A 15,577-nucleotide genomic window follows, 5' to 3' on the forward strand; every position below is an offset into this window, starting at 1 on the left:
ACACAACGTTTCAATTGAGAGAGCTTTTAATCGCTGAATGGGCAAATGTACCTCAACAAGACATTGACAATCTCATTTTGTCGATGCACGATAGATGTAGGGCCGTAATAAACCAGCGTGGAGGCCATACTTTGTACTGATTCCAATTTTTTTCTATTATGATTTTTTTCGGGGTGCCAAAGATGAGCCCTTTTTTTTTTTTAGTTTTGCTTATATGCGCACTCAGTATTTTTGACCATTTAATAAATTTTGTTGTAAGTTACATTCGTTTAATAATCACCCGTCAACTTTTTTTCCCTAAAGCGATCTAAAAAAAAATTATTGCCATTTTTAAAAATATCCCTAGACTTTTCCGATGTGTGTAAATAATCAACGTCAAGTTGTTTATAGGTTGATACTACAACTCAAGCTCTGCTTCGGTAGATCAGCCTTCAAAATTGTTTATTTTTCATTGATTCTTATACCATTATCAAAATATGTAATTACCTGAATGAATTTATCATTATCTTTATCTTTCTTTAATTAATTGATGGATACAAATAAATTCAAAACCTATTTTCTTCTTTTTGGAGCTTGCTAATGAAGGATTGTTTTTGAAAATATTTTTCACCTTTTTGAAATTCGAAAAAAGCATGCCGTGGTTTTGGACATCTGCCTTATATCGCAACAGTGATCATATTGGCCATACTCGAGTAGGCGAGAAGAAAAACATCGGAATAAATTACCTACCTTCAAACGTCAAATCAATTCTGTTAATTTACGGGCGATAATTTATATTAGACAGTTTATTCGTAAACCACAAATGAAATACAGCCGCAATTCAACCCTCCTAGCAACTATAGCGAATACAAACAAATCGCGGTTTCGATCTGAAATCAGACCGAAAATGTTTTCTGCAAATATTCTCAACGATGGTGACTTCACTAAAACAATCTACACATTGGTGAGTGACGTTTATATCTTCATTAATCTGTCGAAAAATTATGTTTGTTTTGAAGATCAAAGACAACAGATTCAGCGATGCCATAAAAATGTTGCACGGCATCGCCGATTCGAACTCTACCAGGGCCGGACTGTCCCTTTTGGCGTATTGCTACTTTTACATTCAGGATTTCGTGAATGCCGCTAATTACTACGAACAGCTGACTAAGATGTATCCAGACGATAAGGATTATAGATTGTACTACGCACAGGCCTTGTACCAAGGTAAAGTTTTCGGGAAAATTTTATTTTATGGGATACTCACGGATTTTCGCGATTTTTTCTGTGATGATACTACGAGATGCTAGGAATTCGGAACACTTTTTATTTTTTGTCGGACTCGATTAGTTTTTGAGATATAGCCTGTCAAAGTTTGTATGATGTCATATTTTACATTTTTCTATTAAGCAATAAACGATTGCAATTCACATATTTTTTATTCAACACATCTTTTTCCATATCATCGCACCTTTTTCTAACCCTTGTCATTCACTTATTGCCAAGTTTCTCGAAGTTAGATTGAAATTCCATAATTTGTCACACGCTAACTCAACCTAACCTAACCCGACCTAACCTAACTCAGTCTAACATTACTTTAGAATTAAAAAAAACTATGTATCCTCAACATCTAACTTGACCTCCAAATTCCAAATTTACTTTTGTAAAAACTATATTTTCTCAACATCTAACCTGACCTCCGAATTCTAAAAGGAACGTATTTTCGAATAGTGAAACTTAATGCAATTTATAAAAAGTGATTTGTGTGCAACCACCGAGATAACCTATAAGGTTATGTCGATGTGTGCACCTGACAAATTATGGAGTTTTATTCTAATTTCAGGAAACTCGGCAATAAATAATTGAAAAGGGATAGAAAAAGGTGCGATGATATGGAAAAAGTTGTGTTGAATAAAAAAATATGTGAATTGCAACGGTTTATTGTTTAAAAAAAAGGTAAAATATGACGTCATACAAAATTTGACAGGCTATATCTCGAAAAATAATTAAGTCCGACAAAAAATAAAAAGTGTTCTGAATTCCTACCATCATGTAGTATCATCCCTGAAAAAATCGCGAAAATCCGTGAGTATCCCATAAAGTATAATTTAGCCAAGTTTTCTCCAGACGCTAACCCAGAAGTTCCCAATCTTTTTCGGTTTCCGGCTCCTTGAAAAATCGGATTTTTTTCGCGGCGCCCTTAATACATCAGATTTTTTTCTCAAAGCGATAACTTCGCAATCCAAGGGTATATCACATTTGATATTTTTATAGCGTTTCATTTGAAATAACACCCATCATCAGTGACAACAATCAAACAGAAAAACAATGTGTTATATCATGAACATTTGGGAAAAATGAAACCAATACGTAAAATCAAAGCTGCATGGCAATCTACATTAAATACTCGCATTGACGACCTCTTTGTTAAATGCAAGTCGGTCCAGACAATTTCTGTGGCAATTTTCTAGCACAATAGGTGTAATACTAATACATGCATCTCTTATATTTTGCTTGAGATGGTCGATATCTGTACTTGGTGTTGAAAAAACTTCATCCTTTATGTATTCCCATTCAAACAAATCTAAAGGAGTAAGATCTGGGGATTGATCTGGCCAGTTGATTGGTATGTTGTTTCCAATCCATTTCCTTGGGAATATTGCATATAAATGTTCCCTTACTATTGCTGCATTATGGGGAGGAGCGCAGTTCTCTTGAAAATATTGTATTTCATAGCGGATATTCAGTAGCAATTCATCTAAGTAGCTATCGAATTCATTGAATAAAAAATGAAGATACATTTCACTATTCAAATGATCATCGTAAAAGAAAGGGCCGGGGATCAAAATGAATTTTTGGAATAGATCATAAGAGAGTTTGAATAAAATGAAAAAACCCATTATTGAAATTCAATCTCCGATTTCTAGTAGTAGATGAAGATTTTGAAAATTTGATTTGTTTATTCATCTGTTATTTACGAAAAACTTTCCTTCAGCTTGTATGTACGAAGAATCTTACCAAGCATGCAATACATTGGTGGAAGTTCCAGAATACCAAGAGAGAGTTATCAAATTGCAAGCTGCCATCAAATACAGTCAGGAAGACGTACTTTCAGCTAAAAATTTGGTTGAAGCCAGCTCTTCTAACGATCCTGATAAAGAAGTCAACTTGGGTTGCCTCTTATATAAAGTGAGTATCGTGTAGGCTATTGAAATACTAACTATAAGAGGGTGATCCCAAATGTAACCATCCCAACAAAGAAAATATAGAAATTGGGTAAAGTTCTTTGTCTATTGTCATGTGACACAGGTTACATGGTGCGAAACTCAAAGGTGCGCTAATTTATTTATGTTTACGCTTGTTTATTGTTATCTTCCTGAAATAAGTGTTTGTGAACATAAATTGCTTCAATTATTACGATGTCATCCTCTGAAAGTCATGATCCAGAATGGAAGCCAGCGGAAGTGACAAGAGCTGTTCCTCTCGTATAAGTTCGTGCTGAGCAGGTAAATTGGCATAAGACTGAACTTATTGCCATGACACGAGAAAATGCCATTACTTGAACAATGAGTAGAAACCTACTCCATGGTTCATATAATCGCAGGGAAATGCAGGTTAGGTTATGTAAGGTTAGGTTAAGTTAGGTTAGGTTAGATAAGGTTAGGTCCTCGGCCCCACCCTGTGGAACGATCGTGTTCGACGAGGTCTTGCGACTGGAGTTCCCATCAGACTGCCAGATACAAGCCTATGCTGACGACCTAGAGTTGACCATCAGTGCAGATACAAAGGAAGAGATGATGGAGAGGGCTAACCTAGCAATGGACCAGGTGAGTCAATGGATAGGTGTAAACGGCCTAGAATTCGCCATAAAAAAACAGGACCATCATTATCAAAGATTCGAGGAAGAGAGAAGGAGTGACCTTCGTCATGGGGGAAATCATAGTCACCCCAAAGAAACACATGAAATATTTAGCTATTTGGATAGATGACAAAACTATTTTTAATGAACACATCAAAAGGACGTGCGAGAAGGCAGATAAGTGACTGTCCTAACCAAGATTCTGCCAAACATAAGCGGCTCAGGACCAAATAAAATAAAGGTGTTATATGGAGTGGTCTAATCCGACCTGCGAAGGAGGATGCTAATCAGAGTGGCGGCAGCATATAGAACAGTTTCAGCAGAAGCTTCACCGTTTCATTTGGTCGACCACTGCGATGCTCGTCTTGGCAGCTCGTACAGCTTCGTTGTTTAAACTCTGCTACCCAATATTTTACTGTTGTAAACGAAGGAGCAGAGTATAATCCAGTAGAATTGTAACTACATAACGATGACTAATTTCTTCCATTTTCACAAACTCACCGAAAGCGTTCGCTATTGATGGCTGCCAAACGAATATTAAACAACGCAGCGTCTTCCAACTTGAAACATATGCTTTATAGATTGTGTACTTTCTACTACAGTGATATTTCTCAAACAACTACCGCCATCTCTAGGTCAGGCTGGGTACTTCTGGGATCACCCCAGTATTTAGTAAATTCACAAGATTAGAACTCGTTTCAAATTGTTCCACATTGAATATCATGCATTTTTCCAACAATAAAAAATAATTGTATGAAATACGAATTTTGATGGACTTGATTGATATTAAAAAAATGTTGAAATCTTTATTTTCCATTAACCAGCTCTCTGTAATTTTCAGGATGGTAATTATGAAGAAGCGTTATCATCAAATTTAGTTCCTCCCTTCAAAATCAAGGATTCAGGCCATTTTTGGCGTATAATACCGCGCTCTGCTATTACAAATTGAAAGAATACGGACCTTCTTTGAAGTACTGCGGTAAGATAATTTTTGTGTTGCTGGTTAGAGAACATATGATAAGGTACTAGTGAGTTTTTCGAAAAAAAAAATCAAACTATTTCAGGCCTGATCAAATTGTTCTTTTAGATTTAGATGATTTGATTTATAGCCAGTCTCCAAGTATGCCCACTGACTATATGTGAAGTTTTTCCGTATACGAGGAATTGGAAAAATTTCGGATATGCGGTTGGTTACCTCGTTCATAAACAGATGGCGCGATGACAAATCTGTTGTTTGTTGTCCGCTTCAGCCTAGCTCGAGGAATGATACTTTGAAGGAATTCGATTTTCAATTATCGGAAATCATCGACTCTAATGATGATAGACACTACCTTGCACTGACGAGTGGCCAAACAGCCCGAAACCGGTCTGCAAGCGTGTTCCAATAATTGAAAATCTATTGCGGCAGTTGTATCGCCAACAGCATATGCAGGAATAACTTCAGTGAAGAATCCTGCACTGACACCTGTCGGATATAATCCAACGCCCTTCGTGGTGTTAGCCAGGGGAGTAGTTGTTTTCTGATAGGTGTCAGTCCATTATCCTACAGTGTAGGGATTGTAGGGAGTTGAGACTGGCCTGAACAAATTGTTCCTTTAGATGATTTGAGAAAATTTTAGATTTAATTTCTATTTGTTTATCTCAAACTAATTTCCAGTTTGACGAAAAATGCTATTCATGCAGTGAAGGACTAGTAATGGGCAACCCTTTGAGACCCTTGCTGGCTGAAATTTTCATGGATAACATAGAGTATGAAATCCGTAATAATCAGTTAACTAAAAGTTTCTTGTACTGGTACAGATACGTAGATGATATCTTAGTCTGTTTCACTGGTACAGATAGGCAATTAGGCAAGTTCATTGAATATGTCAATTCCATCCACCCGTCAATAAAATTCACCACTGAGAGGGAGGTAAATAATTCAATAAATTCAATAAATATTATATGAACATTTTTTTTTCGAAATGTTTTTTCTTTCGTGTAATTCAAAGTTTATATGAAAGTAGTTGTTTCGGGGGGCTTTTTTCTCCCAGTGTGTGTCTCAAAGTTACTTCTTTGCATGATCTACACACATTTATAAAGAGTTTATGAGAGAAAGCCAAAACCTTTTCCCAAAATATCATGCAGTTGGTAACTATGAGCAATAATACCACAATACTGAGTTACTATGACATTGTTCTTCAAAATTTTGTGCCAGTCTTCGATTGTACCACAATAACCCCTCTAAATCTTTCCACGGCATTGATCGAAAGAAAATACACGGTTTCTGCTTATATATTTGTTTTGCTGCACGTCGTTCCGTTTTATGGACTTTTTACAGCCGACATAATAGAAAGAGGAATCAGAGACCATCCGAGTTGAGCATAGGGATGCAAACCGAAGGAATAGAAGTTCGATCTGTCGGAAACACTATCACTTTACACGAAACTTCGCTCACCGAGGCCTTCAATCTGAAAGCCGCTATTGAATACCAACTCAAAAATAGTAAGTACCAGTTTTTTACACCTTACACGTACCTACAGGTCATCAAACTATGATTCTGATGTGAGAAGTAATTCAAATTATTTGTTGCATTTCGTCAGTTTGGACTTTCATTGTCTAATATGATATAAATTGAATTGAAATCCCTGAAAGAAACTGTTTTTTTAAGCAAAAAACTGAAAATGTAATGAAATAACATACAAGCAACAACCCAAAAACCAAAAAAATTATCATGAGCTGAAAAATTATAAAATTATTAATAAGAAATGAAAATTAAAAATATAAAATAAAAAAGGCCCAAACCTAGTTACTTCACGACGTTTCGACTGTTAGTATCCACAATCGTCTTCGGGTGATAACTGAACTTATTTCTTCGAGATCTGACTATTTATAGGTTCGTTGGAGGTCATTTTTGATGATGCCTAGTTCCTTTTCGAGATCTTCTTTTGTAATACAGAGCCCGATGGCACGGTCTAGTAGAGTCTTGATGAACAGCTACTATTGTATAAGTGAGTACCTATTGATTGACTGACAGCCTTATATTAACGTACAGTCGAAGCTACTGAACCTAGTCTTGAAATATGCAGGTGGGTTCTTTGTATAGCGTAAATAAGCATCAAGAAAGGTAATCAGGAATTTCCACTCCAAGGGGGCAAAATAGGGTTTCAAGATTATATTGAATTTCGTCAGTTTTGAAGTTGGAAACCTGAAATTTTGGGTCAATACAAAAATGTTGTGACCATTTGTTTAAAATGGCCTGTCACGAAACTTACTGCGAGGAACGCGGGCGAAGCCGCGGGCAATAGCTAGTAATTTATATTTTTACTTCAAAAATACAGTAACTAATGAGCTTTCAATGTAGGATATAACTGTGTCTTAGCTATTTGTGATTTTTGTTTTTTTTTTACCGTGGTCTGCAGGTTTTCAAGGCTGAAGTGCCGTTTTAATGTATGCCGTTTCGTTTACAACTGCGGTAGTCAGGCATGAAACTTGCAGACCACATCAAACAAACCCAGATAATAGGTTTAACAAAGCTTCAAATCTATTTTCTTGTGAACAGGACCCTCTTCAACGAAGGAAATCCATCTTATAATATCAACTGTTACAAATTGTAATATTTTTTGAATTTTCATAGTTGACGCAGCCAAAGAAGCACTCACCGACATGCCTCCAAGGGCGGAATACGAACTGGACGCGGTTACGTTGCACAATCAAGCTTTGATGAACTTCGAAAACAATCCGACAGAAGGATTCGAGAAGTTACAGTTTCTGCTGCAGCAGAATCCTTTTCCGCCGGAAACTTTCGCCAATATCCTCCTGCTTTACTGTCAACACGAGTGTTACGATTTGGCAGCGGACATTTTGGCTGAAAACGCTCATTTGACTTACAAATATTTGACCCCGGTGAGTTAATATTATATATAGTTGTATGGAAGCTAAACCACGACTACCCAAGTTCTGGTAAAAATACCAAACTCTTGCTCCTTATGTGAGACCTACGTTTTTGTTTGTACGTGTGGCAGATACCCGACGGAAAAAATAGCCCATCCAATTAATGCCGCGCAGAAAGGTGAAGTAAAGCCATCACAACGTCTTCTTGTGTTTGAATTTTCTCAAACACGGGTCTATCAGACTCATTAACAGCCACAGTAAATCCAAGGAACTAGACGAACTCAAATCCTCCCTTCGCCAAAACTATTATCTCGAATCCCAAATTCAAAGGTCCATCCAACTTCAGCAAACCCGTACCCCACAGTTCAATGAACAGACGGACCACCCAAAAGCGTTTCTTCCTCATATTCATGCAGTTACCGACAAAGTGCGCCGAATTCTGAAGAGGCAGCCAACAATCAAATTTTCACTTTTCTACGAACATCTAAGGACACGATACTTAATGAGGCAGGGGGCATATGTTCCACCTTCTCCAGAACTCAGGTCGGCCAGACCAACACAGGAGTCTCCAACAAAACCTATGAACATGAGCTTGCTGTCCGTCAGATCCAGCCTAATTCCTCTTCAAACATCATCGCAAAAAAGGCCACACAATACGCTTCGAAAACACCAAAACCATTGCCACTGAAAAAACTCTCCAGGCCAGGATATTTCGGGTAGCTTTCGAAATTGAAAACGTCTCAACTGCACAAAGATTACTTCATTCATGGAGAGCATCACGCTATACATCTAACAACATTGCAAATCATAACTCCGTTCCCACTACCAACTCTACTCTCACTCACACTAACGGTCCGCCCCTCCCTTCGACCAGAGACATAAATACCTGACCAGAGCCTGTGGACCCACAGACAATAGACTAAAAAGTAAAAGCACCTAAAGGCTGACTTTCGATTGAAAGAGGTCAGAGGTCAATCTTGCTGAAGTGCCCATCAGTAAGTTGAGGACCGCTCCGGAGGAGCGGGAGTGGATGGACGGGAGTGGATTACTGCACACAGTAACCGTGTGGAAAAGATTTGAACTCAGGGCACTCAAGCTGGGGGGGGGCATGGGAGGGTGGACCCACAGTCGACGCTTGGGAGTAGGCAGATTGAGACCCTTGCAGAGACCAGCGACAAGACCTAGGAGGTAGGTAAATTGAGGCCCCGGCATCAAGTCACACAGAATAAGACCTCAGTTTAGTCATAGTTTCTTGAATATGGCTTCAAAGTGGAGCGGAAACGTCGAACAACCAAAAACACCTGACTTCAGATTACCATTTATCTGAAGATGATCATAAGAAGACTATTCAACATGGTCAGTGACTCAGTCAAAAAATGAGCATTCAATTCTGACTTTATAGGTTAGAGGATTATAGAAGTTGGCAGAATCGTCAACAAATTGATAGTATTGTCAGAAGTATTCAAAAAAAAACAAAATATTCATGGTGAGATGATGGAAACGAGTGGTCCCATTACCTTACTTTGAGGAATAACCCAGACATCACACACGGACTTATGTGGATATCCAGTTTATTTCCAAAGTATATCTTATGAACGACGTCTGGAACCGCCAAACTGGACACCTACTTTTGGATGTCTTATGGATGGCCATAGAATATCCGTCGAAACATATCCATTCTTAGTCCACTGTGGGATATCTTACGGACATCCATTTCATGTTTAAGGATACATTCCGTCCGAAATGGATATCCATAGATGATGTTTGCGTAACTCAGGGTCTCAGTTCTTGGACTCTTTCACAGAGTGAATTTAGAATCATTTCCTTGCATAATATCTTGGATATGAATCAGTGTTACGATCTTCGTTCAGGTTTGAAAGCCGTCGTGGTTTGGAACGTTTCGACACGAGTGGCTGGCTTCTTCAGAGGTCTATTCACCCTGATGGTTCACCGATGATTTCTAGTTCGTAAGCTGCATTTATGTTGACACAGGTAGCCCACCTTTCTAGTTGGTGCGTTGTTATTGGCCGAAGTGTTATTACCTGTTAAATTGCGTTGCACTGCTGCCACCTTAGCATCTTTTAGTATGGGATTCCAAATCCGGTTAAGCGTTATCGCCTCCTCTTTTCTGCATGATTGAATGAGTTGATTCAAATATTTCTTTCGAAAAACCAAAGTTGTGATCAACGAAGGATCTAATTTTTTTGCGTTCATTAATATTTTTTATATTTCTTAGTTCAATGGGAACTTGATTGACAAGTTTCGGTCCAAAGTACGTACCAAACCTTTGTGTATATACATTTTTACCATGACATTAAGCTTCAGGTTTAATTTATCCATGTAATGAGACCGATTAGGTCTGTTTGGATATAAATAAATGAATAAATAATCAGGACATGATAAATCTAAATACTGTTCGAGACCTGTTAGGCAACTTGACAACGAAGTATTTCCAGGTTTCAATTTGGAAAATCACAGAACACGTCACACCGCCAAAATTTGCTTGAAAACCGTTACATAACCTCTCCGAAAAGAAATGGAAATATCGATGTTCAAAAATGTTTGTTGCCATTTTCTTTGAAATAATGATTCAGGGCGGAGTCAAAATTATGAATTATTTTTTTTAGTACTTGTACGATTTTCTGGATGCCATCATAACTCAACAGACATCTCCTAGTGAAGCTTACCAAAAATTCGACGAGTTAGCTAGTCGACACACCGAACAACTCAGAAAACTGACAAAGCAGGTACAAGAGCACAGAAACAGAAACGATACAGAGTTGGTCAAAAAAACTGTAATGGATTACGAAGACTATCTCGATAGGTAATAATTTAATAGCTGAGTTTCAATTCTATTTGTCAAGAAGATATACTGCAAAGAAATCCCAAAACTTTGCACACATTCATTCATACTGTTTCAGACGTTCTAACTTTTTCTAGAAGGAACGATTAAGATCTCTCTAACCTATCTCTTGTACATGTCCATGCGATTTTTGAAATCTCTGTAGATATGTAAACTTCGTAAAAATAATTGCTTTCGTTGAGATATTTTTTATTCTAAAGATAACTGGAAACAAATTAAGTTCATTCTTTTTATGAAAATTAATGGAGTTTTTTCCCAACACCAAACCGTTATTTTTAACACTTCGATACATGTTTCGATCATCAAGTGATCATCTTCAAGAGGAAGATTATATAGTTTGACCTTCTTATTCTGTTTAAAAAAAAATCTGTTTAAAATCTGTTTTTCCGTTAACCAGCTGTCGCACCCCTACGAACGACAACCCTCAGAAGTCGAAACCTCTGCGAGCTAAAGATTAACGAGGTCTTACCTTTTAACGTGTGATTCCTAACACGGGTTAGACGATAGCAAGTGAAGATCGAGCGTTCAGACTAGGGTTTGAACCACCGACCAACACGGCAGTCAATTCGAATGAGCGAAGAAAGCACCCACGCCGAACCGCTTGGCTACCGACCGATCACTGAAGATGATCACTTGGTGATCGAAAGATGTGCGGAGATGTTAAAATAACAAAGACCCGAAGTACAATTTTACCATCCTTTCATTCAATAATTTGAACCCAATCGAGAGTTTTCCTTAGAATGTCTATACATTCCTGTCGTCAAAATCTTGGATGTTGGTCCTACATTTGTTCATTACAGATATATACCAGTTTTGATGGCACAGGCTAAAATCTACTGGGATTTGAAAAACTACGCTCAAGTGGAGAAAATTTTCAGAAAAAGCGTCGAATTTTGCAACGACAATGACATCTGGAGACTGAACGTGGCGCATGTTCTGTTTATGCAGGAGAACAAATTTAAGGAAGCCACAGGATTTTACGAGCCTTTGGTAAAAAAAAGTTATGCCGAGGTACGGTATACATTTGAGTCTCAATATTTGAAAGTATAATTGAAAAAGGACCAAAGTCTCTACTATGTTTGAATCAACATCAGGACTCAAAGATCAGTTTTCTTATATGGATCCTTGAGAATGATTGAAGATAGTTAGAAACTTTGGCAATCGTAGATTTTCCACGATCCTACTGACCATTTTCCGAATGAAAATTATCTATTAGATGGTTAGTTTAGGTTACTATTTTTTTGTATAGCCTCGAAACCACATTTTTCGTAGCAACTGAGTCTTCATTTCAGTATTCAGCAACCGAAGATGACTTCCATCCTCCTGCTCTTATCATCTGTTACTGAATTAACACCTGTTTTGTTAACATCACTCACATCAGAATCTTTTCCAGTGATGCATAATGAACTATCTTATCTCGCACATTTGTATTTTTCAGATTCTGAACGTAAATGCCATAGTCCTGGCGAACCTGTGCGTCTCGTACATAATGACGTCACAAAACGAGGAAGCCGAGGACCTAATGCGAAAAATCGAGAAGGAAGAAGATCAGATTACCTTCGAGGAACCTGAAAGGAAGGTTTTCCACCACTGCATCGTCAATCTGGTGATCGGGTAGGAACAATAATAATAACAAATTTAGACGACCAGTACGACAGGTTTTGTTCCAGCACTCTTTACTGTTCCAAAGGTAACTACGAGTTCGGAATATCTCGAGTAATCAAATCTCTGGAACCGTACGACAAAAAATTGGGAACCGATACTTGGTTTTACGCCAAAAGGTGTTTTTTGAGTCTGGTGGAGAACTTGGCCAAACACATGATCGTGCTGAGGGACTCCATCATACAAGAGTGCATTCAGTTTCTGGAAAGCTGCGAAAGTAAGTTTTTATATAGTTGAGTCGGATTAGGTATCGCAAAGACAAATTCTCAAATGTCTATCGCCTTGTTAGCTCACTTCGTACTGCACTTTTAACTATCTGCCCCATCTGCCTGTTGGCAGTGTTTATATATCCTAATGGAACTCTCTGGAAGCCGATACGAATCTTCTCGAAGCGACACGTTACCTAGAACAATCGAGAAACGCAAGTACAGTTGAGCGCGTCCTTGACCAAGTCTCAGAAGAATGACCAGCGGCGGCCGGCATAATTTTTTTTGGGAACAATTCACGATAGTGTATTTGTTTTGACGTGGAAAAAATATTTTCTTTAGAGTCGTTCATAGATTTCAAATTCCATCTATCAAGTTTTATTATAGTTGTTTTATACTGTATTTCGCGTGTTCTGAATCTTTCCATGCTCTGAAGAGACTATTACTCTTACCAGATTTATGTGGAATGTGGACCACTGAAATCTAAATATTAAGAAGTCATGGCTTCTTGGATACGTTGAGTTTGCATAGGCATACTCTTCTAGTTCATTACAAAAGCCCGAAGCACGATTTTTTCATCCCTTCATTCAATAATTTCAACCCAGTTGAGAGTTTTACTTAGAATGTCTATCAATTCGTGTCATCAAACTCTTGGATGTTGGTCCTACATTTGTTCTTTACAGATATATTCCAATTTTGATGCCACAGGCTAGTGTTTACTGTAGATTTGATATACTTAAGATGCTTTTTCAATTTTCCCATTCCAACAAAAACGTGGCAGTATCTACTATAGAAATAGTTTTACAGTTGATACACCTCGGTTGAATGTCTGCAAATCAAGTAATGTGATGTTGACAAAGTTATCAATCTAAAACTTCCCTATGTATTAGATTGTTTCAGAAGATTTGTCCGCTTTCGCGAGTCTACTTTAAACTATTGTAACAAGTTAAAGAATTAACTGTCTTATTTCCAACAATATTTCACTAATCACAAACTAATTTATTTATTACAACACTTAGCAACTAACGTTTAATGCATTTCCACTATTTGAACTTCTTGTTTAGCCGCTCGATTCACTTTCTCAACTGCCCACTTGGGTCGGGAAGCCGGGCTTATATCGGTAACGGTCCTTTCTAGAAATCTGTAGTCGGTTCGGTTCTAGAGTTTTACTGGCGATTCCCGACTGCATTCTTTCGCGATGATGTCATGTATTTGTTCGCTGAGTCGGCCGGCATATCAGTCAGGTGCGGCTTCAGATTCGTTACATTACCCCCTTCTTAAAGACATTTTGCCCCGAAATATCATCCTTGGTGTGTGTCGATACCTGTAGGACGCTCCATATCTGCACCATGAAGTTCGATGGAAGTAACACTCCACAGTCTTCATGCTCGGTCGTGGAAGATGGTTACTGCACACCAAAATCTTGATGCCGCTGGATCTGAATATAGTTTCCAACAAGCTTCTCACAATTCTCCAATCTAGCCTGTCAAGCCCAGATGCTAATTTCGAGATTGCCAAGTCCACAAGATTCTGGTCGAGCATCGTGTCCCTCAGTCTGATAAGACTCCTCCAGACATTTTGGTCACCAATTAGAAAATGTTCCTCTGGCCCTTCTTCAACTGTAGCACTCCTCCGACTTCTGGATTCTGTTCTCGTAATGTTTGGAGCTGACCGAATTTCTTGTTGAATACCACAGCGATACCCCTGGACATTTGGAGAATCTCTGCCACGCAGTGAGCTAGTGCGTAATCACCTGGAACCTTGAAAAGGTCTTGTAGCTCTTCCTGAGTTACTCCATGTACGACCTTCTGTCCGTTCGAGTAACAAGACATGAACTTCTGGAACGTCATTTCATCCTCTGGTGGTCTGAGAGCTCGAACTTGGTCTTGATTTCCAGCATAAGGAGCCAATCTATTAAAATGGACCTCGAGGTGGCTTATGGATTCGGTAGACGTGGTCATTTATCTTCTTCATGATTTTGTACAGACCTTTCCATCAGTTCCGCAACTTCGGTGATAAACCACAGCGTCGCTTAGGGTTATACAGCCAAACTAGGTCACCGTTTTCGAATCCCCCAGCATTCGCCTTGATATCATAGGCCTTCTTCATTTTATCGCTGGCACTCCGGATGGTTAGACGGACTCGTTAATGGATGTCGTCCACTCTCGACGAAGGTCGTTTTTACCTGATCCTGATTGGCGAAGGTTCTGCCGGTAAAAAAAGTTATTGAAGTTCTTGAAAAGATGGTAGTTGGTTGACGAGAGGTCTAGGTGTAGGTGGGTAGTAGGTGAGGCAGAACGCCACTGGCATGCGGAAAATGCGTTTTGATGCATAAAGCATATGTACTACGTCGCACAAAAATTTCCACGGTCATACCAGGGTAATCAAAACTCAATATTTTTTTTAAATAAAACTTCAGCACCCTGTAGTTAAAAATGTAATGCAGTTCATGTTCAAAATGGACCCAAAAATGGCGTCCTCAAATATTGGCGGGTTATTGAGAAACTCTCTGTGTGATTATTTTAAATAGAATAATTAAGATTTTTAATATTGTTTTTCAGTGTATGGAAAAACTGTAAGAACCATAGCATACTCATCTTTATCAGAAGTCAATGAGATTCCCAATGGGAAGGAAACTGTTACTTATGAAGCTAGAAAAATCAAGAGTATTCTACTTAGACTTTTGAATTTTGAAACTTAAATGAATTATTTATTATAAGAATATGATAAACTTATTATTGTATGTTGTAATTGATAACACAGTAAAATGTTTTTAAAATATGTGTATTAATGGTTCCTTATTCAGAAAAAGTTGTGAAAATAGATGAGAAAGGTAAAACTGGAATTTCAGGCGTAGAATAAATCCGAAATAAGCACTGCTCCACCAGAGCTACCACACATTTCTCGACTCGCGTTTCACCAAGCAAGTGGTGTTTGGGAGCTGAGCTTGTTTTGGAAAATGTATCTAACTATATATTTCCAGAAATATGTTGCTCATTTTTCAAAACTAAACGGAATACTCACAAATGTATATTCATAAAAATGAATTACAAAACACTGGTATCTCTAAAAAACCTAATAATATACTGCTGAAACCTCCAGAGCTTTTTGAAGGGATTTGAAATTGTCGAAATC

At 38.1% G+C, this 15,577-nt stretch overlaps 1 protein-coding gene across 1 annotated transcript; it reads left to right on the top strand.

Moving 5' to 3' along the window:
- Positions 1 to 698: 698 nt before the first annotated feature.
- On the top strand, positions 699 to 15,217 carry Ttc30 (Tetratricopeptide repeat domain 30). Its single transcript, XM_023159725.2, is given in 13 exon segments — positions 699 to 943; positions 999 to 1,206; positions 2,975 to 3,168; positions 4,680 to 4,706; positions 4,709 to 4,817; positions 6,159 to 6,191; positions 6,194 to 6,322; positions 7,455 to 7,723; positions 10,339 to 10,535; positions 11,375 to 11,585; positions 12,013 to 12,188; positions 12,245 to 12,453; positions 15,004 to 15,217. Coding segments are annotated over 13 exon segments (2,043 nt in total). The 5' UTR covers positions 699 to 802; the 3' UTR covers positions 15,144 to 15,217.
- The last annotated feature ends 360 nt before the right edge of the window (positions 15,218 to 15,577 follow it).

This window comes from Leptinotarsa decemlineata, unplaced genomic scaffold (genome assembly GCF_025532065.1).
Source record: "Leptinotarsa decemlineata unplaced genomic scaffold, Ldec_3_MD MMD2_tig00026282_RagTag_RagTag, whole genome shotgun sequence".
In the NCBI taxonomy this organism is placed as follows: domain Eukaryota; kingdom Metazoa; phylum Arthropoda; class Insecta; order Coleoptera; family Chrysomelidae; genus Leptinotarsa; species Leptinotarsa decemlineata.